This window comes from Sorghum bicolor, chromosome 7 (genome assembly GCF_000003195.3).
Source record: "Sorghum bicolor cultivar BTx623 chromosome 7, Sorghum_bicolor_NCBIv3, whole genome shotgun sequence".
In the NCBI taxonomy this organism is placed as follows: domain Eukaryota; kingdom Viridiplantae; phylum Streptophyta; class Magnoliopsida; order Poales; family Poaceae; genus Sorghum; species Sorghum bicolor.
This window is the reverse complement of record NC_012876.2, coordinates 61666287-61673625: the sequence shown is the minus strand read 5'-3', so window position 1 is coordinate 61673625 and position 7339 is coordinate 61666287. Positions and strand designations below refer to the sequence as shown.

At 45.1% G+C, this 7339-nt stretch overlaps 1 protein-coding gene across 1 annotated transcript; it reads right to left on the bottom strand.

Annotated features, from left to right (window-relative positions):
* LOC110437135 (putative disease resistance protein RGA3) lies at positions 1-4339 on the bottom strand. The gene is made up of 2 exons (XM_021465427.1): positions 604-4339; positions 1-440 (listed from the first exon to the last, which is right to left on the bottom strand). The coding sequence occupies exons 1-2, from the start codon at positions 4164-4166 to the stop codon at positions 434-436; spliced, it is 3570 nt and encodes a 1189-aa protein (XP_021321102.1). The 5' UTR covers positions 4167-4339; the 3' UTR covers positions 1-433.

The following is a 7339-nucleotide window of genomic DNA, read 5'->3' as shown; positions in this document are numbered from 1 at the left end:
TGAATTCAACGCACATTTCATTATGTAAACCACAAGTTGCAGAAAAAGGCATGGAGTTAACAAATTTAAATGCTAAGAGAACCGACATAAGCACACCACAAGGAAAACAAAATTGCCCTGCCTCTTAAAACTGGAGAATGAGGACGCAAAAGGAACATAACCTTGTCGCAACAACAATTTACATATGATAAGAGCTTTTATGAACACATTTGCATGGTTGGCATTCAAACAACACAGTTGCGTAGAAGTACTAGAAATTATTGGATCAGAACTCAGAAGTTTTCCTCTGCATGTTGTTTTGGTTGATTAGGGAGTCGATATTCAGGTTCTTTAGCCCAAAATGGATATCAGTCTTGCTGAAATGTAGAGGCATGTTGTCCGGGGTCGGTAAGGTGGAGTGCTGCTTCCCATCAAAGCCAGTTAAATCCCAGTCTTACATACTGAAGTATAGCAGACAAGAAGACAGTGAGTATGCATTCGGATAAACATAGTTCAGTTCTATTGTACATACGTAAGCAGAACGAAGTTGTGCACCAGATTGATGTCAGAACGATTGAACAGGATAACGGAATCGAGGTGATGTACATGTGGGAGCATAAATACCTCTTGTGTACGTAAGGGTTCAGAAAGCAGACGGCGCACTGTACACCTGCGGGCTTCTGTAGCTCGGATTCTACTGATAGAATGGTCTTCCTCGGAATTGGAGACACCGAGTCAAAGTACTCACCACCTTCTCTGCAACATCTCTGCAGGTCGGGGCAGCCCTCTATGTGTAGGTATTTGAGAGCTGGGAGCCGCTGGAGCAGACCATGAGGAAATTTCTCTATCCCTGGACACTCATTGATCGTCAACTGCTCAAGAGAAGTGAGGCCTTCAGTTCCATTAGGTAGTGCTTTCAGTCCATAGCAGCGAAACAAATATAGATCCCTAAGCTTGACCAGACTTCCAAGGTTTGAAGGAAGCGCCAGCAAACTTCCACACATGTCAATCCCCAATTCTTCAAGGGAGGGAGGCAACATTGGAATCTCCAACAAGCTGTCACAAGAAGCTATCTGCAACGTTTCAAGCTGGGGCAGTGGAAGGATTTCTTCATACGATGAGCCTTTCCCCTCCAGCTTGCTGCAATGCAAAAAATACAGAGATCGAAGGCAGGGCAAGCATCGGAGTTCCTCCACAGGCCAGCAGACAATATTGGAGCATGAGTTGAATTCCATCCGTTCCAAGAAGAGAATGCAATCCTTAAGCCCGAGCTGCAATTTGGAATGGTTAAATATGGATACAAAGCCCTCGTCATGGTGTACTTTCAAACTTCGCAGGGTGTCTAGGGGTCTTTGGCTTTGGCCTTGCTGGTTCTGTAGAGGAATGACCATGTCTGATAGCACACCCACTTCCAGGTGCACTAAAGATGGCCAGAAGCCCAATGGCATGCTCACAGTCGAAGTGGCAACAGTTCTCAGCGAGGAAGGGGCAGCACTTCTCAACCAGGAAGTGTGGCAATATAGATGTGTGAGAAATGGACACTCCGGAAGACTAGTGAGTTTAGGACAATCCTCGACTCTTAACACTTTGAGCAGGGGAAACACTACCGACCTGCTAGGCTCTCCTGCACTGTTTTCTGCCCATCTCTCCAACTCCGGCAAATCCTGTAGCTCCATCTTGTTCAACTTTGGGAAAATTTGCAGATGGTTATTGTACCCTGCACCTTCTTCATCAACGTTCTTACATAATGTGGTCATGCTGTTCATGCTGGATAAAAACAACTCCTCAAGAGAGGATGACAACCATACCATTGGTAGCTCCTTACATCTTTGACAGCAGGAAATGTGGAGTTTCTTGAGGCACCTGAACATTCTAGGGTCTCTCATCCATTGTGAGATTGCTGAGCCACCATACCGATGTAGCTCCAAAACTTTGAGCTCACCAGGAGGTGCAAGTGATTCTAGTACTTGTTCCGCATTACTGGCTTCCTCACTTGCACGGTCGTAAGATAGATTGCGCCCCCAGTGCAACAACAATTCACTTAGATTCTGTTTCTCATGGATGTTGGCCTCTGACCCAGTCTTTACTTTACACAAATTGTACAGCTCCAATCTGTTTCCAAGCTGATGTAGGTCTTTGAGCTCTTCGATTCCACAACCATCTTCAGTGTCCACAATATATGTTGTCAGTATGCGAAGGTTATGCAGTAGGCTAAGTTTTGGTGGCATCCGTTTTAAACTCTCACATCTGAAAAGATAAAGATGCTCGAGGTTCCTCAAAGCTGCCATACCTTCAGGCAAAAATTGTAGCCTTTGACAATTATTAAGCCTCAACGACTGTAAATTATATAACATGCATAATGAATCTGGTAATCCAACAATGTCTGAGAAAGAAAGATCAAGATATCGTAAATGTGCTGCATTTATAAGCTGGTTGTCGATAATATAAGGATCTTCACAGCACAAAGCTCTTAATGACATCAGTTTTAACTCCTTAAGATCACTGTACTTTGATTGAGTTAATAAAGTACGGAGAGGTGATGTGCCTTTCAGTAGTCCACTAATTTCTTTGGATTCATCTCTTGAAATTTGCATATGATATACATCTTTTATCGATGCTTTGCTCTGAGTCAGCTCTGTTGCAAATGCACATTCATCTGTGACATCTTTTGCTAGGTCATGCACTAAATCATGCATTTTACATCCAATTGGATTGTGCCTTCGACCATAAAAAAATCGTCTCTCTTTCACATCTTCAAGAAAAGATCTCCAAACTAATTCGTTGAAAACAAATTCGGCTTTCTGTGCCAACAATTTTTTCGTTGCACCTTCTACTTCATGAAAAAAAACATTTGCCAGCCATAGTTGGGTCAACATATCCTTCTCAATCACATAGTCCTTAGGGAAAACTGCACAAAATGCAAAGCATTGCTTCATTTCAGATGACAAGTTCCTGTAGCTCAATTTTAGTATGGACAACACTTCATCTTCGGCCCCACCCAAATTGCTTTTGGCAATGTCCTCCCATTGCTGGACTCTTGGTTTTGAGCTCATCAAGCCTCCCATTGCCTTGAGAGCAAGAGGCAGTCCCTTGCACTTGTTGACAATGCGTCTGCCAACTGTGGAAAACTCTGATTGCTCTTGTAGTCCATTACTGAATGCTTTATTTGAGAACAATGTCCATGAATCATCTTCACCCAGGCATTTTAGCTCATGGGGTGCAAGGGTACCCATTATAGAGGCCACCTGTTGACTTCGACTTGTGACAACTATCATGCTTCCTGATCCACCATTAGACGAACACAGTAAAGGCTTCAGGTCGTCTTCCCACTTGCTTTGCTCTTCATTCCACACATCATCAAGAACCAGCAGGAACCTTTTCTGCCCGATGACTTCCTGCAGTTTTTTTCTTAGCAGCTCAATGTTGTTAGCCAGGTAACATCTTTCATTTGTAGCCACCTCAATGACAGATCTAACGACAGCTGTAGCTTCAAAGTTCTCAGACACACAGTGCCACATCTTCAAGTCAAAGTGCTTCTGGACCCTGCTGTCGTTGAACACCATCTTGGCTAGAGTGGTCTTGCCCAAACCACCCATTCCAATGATGGGCAGCACCTGCACACGATGCAGACCTTTCTGATCCAGCAACAACTTAACCAGCACCTCCTTGTCATCGTCTCTGCCAAAGATCTCCATAGACTCATCCATTGCAGAGTATGTTTGCCGATACAGATTTCGTGGCGCCTCCGCGCGCTGCAGCAGACCAAAAGGGTTCATCTCCGCCACCAGCTCGTCAATCTTGTCGAGTATGTCCTTGAGATCCCTGCTCGCCTTATGATGGAATACAAGTCGATCCCGCGAGAAATACAGTACCTTGCGTGCCGTTGACTCCCCGGCCTGGGCCTCCCGGCGCAGAGCCTCGTAGCGGAAGTCGTCGAGGACGTCGTCGGCCTCGTACCCGGCAGCCTTGAGCTTCTTCATCCACGCCTTGACGGCGCGGCCGGCCTCAGTCTTCGCCTCGGCTTTCTCCTCGGCGTCGGCTAGTAAGGACCGCACGTACACCAGCTGTCGCTCCAGCTTCCGGCGATAGGTATCGACGCCCCACATGCTGGTGATGTTCTGGACCAGCGCGTCGGCCGCCTTGCCGACCAAGCCTTGCACCCAGGGGAGAAGCAGTGACTCAGCCATGGGCGGCCTTGGGATGGTGATTGATCTCTTTCTCGCCGTGAGAGTTTCATCAAGAGAGGGAACGGAAGAGGACCAGTGAAGAGGCGGAATTATTGGTGTGTGCTGCTCCTGCTCAGCAGCTGTACTCCACCGTGTTTGCGTCAACGAGCGCGTCAATTCGTGTTTTGGGTCAGGACGATCTTAAAAAAAAAGACAACTGATTATGCTTCGATTTGTATATATCGTCACCTTTCAATTGGAGAACTTTTGAGCGTATTTTATTTTTAGAATGCTTCGTGACTTCACACTCACTACATGGAGAAATTGGCTATAATAGTATTCTAAGGGCACCTTCAGTGTTGGACTAAAAGTGAACCGTGGACTCCAAAAGCGAACCATACACACTGTGGACACCGAACCATATATGTCAGAAGAGAAAAGCGAACCATGTCTTAAAACCGAACTCAGGCCATTAAAATAATATTGTGGGCGACGAGAGAGGCGGCGTCGGGAAGATGAGCCACGGATATTTCCGTGTGGCCGCGGGAGGAGGAGAATGCAAGGGAGAGAGAATTTTTTTTATCAAACGTGGGCCCTCCAAAAACGATGCCTAACACTGGAGTACTCGAACTTTGGTTCTATTCGAACCACTAGGGATGCCCTAAACAAATGGTTTCTTTATAATAGGATTTTTAACATTGGTTTCTTCGAAATAGGACTCCAAACCTTTGAACTAAGCTATAATGATATTTTATGTCTTTTTAATCTCTTCTCTTATCTAAATACATATATTTGTTCTCAAAATAACCTTTTACTCTTCAAACATTAGATTGTGAGGTCGACTCCGTTGGGGAAAAAATTCACCGTGGCCTGTCGCTGTTCGCTGCCTTGCCGTCTCCTTGGTTGGCCTTGGCTAGCTGGCTGGCCGTGTGTGCGGCTTGCTGGCCATGCGTGCTGGCCGGCTGACTGTGCGTGCGGCTGGCTGACCGTGCATTGCTTGCTGTGCGTGCTGGCCGGCGGACCGTGCTAGCTGGCCATGGTCATGGTTGGCCTAAGATGAGCGTCACCTTGCATCTCGCGACTGCGAGCGTAGATGAAACGACCGAATTGGAGTAGATGAGAATCAATATATTATCAGAAGGGTGATATGGTCAATACAAAAAATACATGTATTTTTAGATGACAAAAGAGATTAAAAAAGAAACAAAATGTCATTAGAGCTTAGTGTAAATGTTTGGAGTCCTATTTTGAAGAAACCAACATTAGGAATCATATTATATAGAAACTACTTGTTTGGAGTCCTATAATAGCCAATTTCTCCACTACGTATAACGTCACCCAAAGAGTCTCTAAGATTTAAAATACTCAAAAATTTTATTATACTAGAAAGCTCTTACTAGGAGTAATTTTTCTCGTTCTCGCGACAGATGTGGTGGACCATTCTAGCTGTACTCAGAGTCAAAGTCGGCGAAGCCTCTTTGCTAACCTGGTGGGAGCAATGGCGCCAGAGGTGGCACGGGGAAAAGAGAAAAGGGGGGCGACACCTTATTTGCCCTGGTGGCTTAGGTGATCTAGAAAGAGAGAAATGTACGATGCGTTCGAAGCACACCATCCACCATCTATAGATCGAAGTGGGGGTATGAAGCTTGATTGTCTAGTGCGTGAGTAGTCGGGATAGAAAATAGATGAGGGGGAGGCTGCGTTTTATTATCCGGTCTCAGCTCCCCCATCCTCCCTCGCTAACAATCATGCAAAAGGAGAGCAACAGATCACCTTTGAAGTGGGTCTACCGCACATTGGAGACTTCAGCTATGGAGGTCTTCGCCAAATATGGGTGGTCGTCTTTTAAAAGAATTAATGCTTAGGTATGTGCTCGTTTGCTTAGTTTCGCTTTTTGTGAGCTTTTTAAAATATAACGGGTGTTTTATAATAAGAATGGGTTGTGTGCAAACCTCTTGCAGAGACCAGATTATTTCTTTTTCTTAAATAAATAGAAAGCTCTATTCAAATTTCACTAATTTATTTTGTTCTCGAATACACAAAAAGGTATGCCCCTCATTTAATTTAAGTCATAAGAGGTTTGAAGTTACAACGACATGCTCGTCGAGTACCCTAGGGGGGTTGGGATGACGACCAACCCTCCCTAGTGTACTTCAAACAACCTAGATTGGAAGCACTGGATTGAACCCACTAGTCTGCCTCATGCTTGATCCGAGCGACCGCACAAATGTGATTGTGTTCCCTGGTCGATGGAACATCTCTCATTCCTCTCATTCCATAGCTCCCAAGCTACCATGGTGAACAGGGAGTCAAGCTCCATGCCTTTTATTTCCAACCTAGATCGTTGGCCAAGCCTTCCACCAATTGAGGACCACCCTAGGGGGTTGGGATGACGACCAACCCTCCCTAGTGTACTTAGCATCTTAGGTCTATCACATGTGTAACAGACAACCTAGATTGGAACTTGGAAGCACCAGATTGAACCCACTGGTCTTCCTCATGCTTGATCCGAGCGAGCGCATAAATGTGGTATGTCCTCTAGTCAATGAAACATCTCTCATTCCCTCTCCTATAGCTTCCAAGCTACCAATGTGAATAAGGAGTCAGCTCCACGCCTTTTATTTCCAACCTAGATTGTCGGCCAAGCCTTCCACCAATTGAGGACCAACTGCCTGATGGCTCCATTGGCATGGATTCAAGACCGGTCCTAAAAAAAAATTGGACCTAAAGGAAACTAAACGTTTGGACCTTTTTATATAAACACAAACATAAACATAATGCTATTAGTAATACTGCTGATGGCTAGAGGCCTGCAGAGACCCAAGAATCAAGGCCGAAGGGAAATTTTAAATAACTCCTACATTTAGAGGGAAATTTTTAAATAGCTCCTACTATTAGGGCCTGTGTAGATTATTGTGTTTTCGTCTCAACACCCATCTCCTGTTGTTGCACTTACCGTATGATCCTGCTCGAAACTGGTACCTGTTGCTTGTCATAATCTTACTGTAACGACAGTTGGGGGCAGTGAGCTCATGTGATCAAAGGCTTATAAGTGTAAATAATAACAGGATCCAAAACCGGTGCTTAGGGGCATATGTCCAGATCGACCATACAGCTTGTTTTGGTTGTTCTCAGCCATGTGTGAAAAACGTCAATGCTGATACCCAGTTTTAAATGACCATGCCACATCTCGC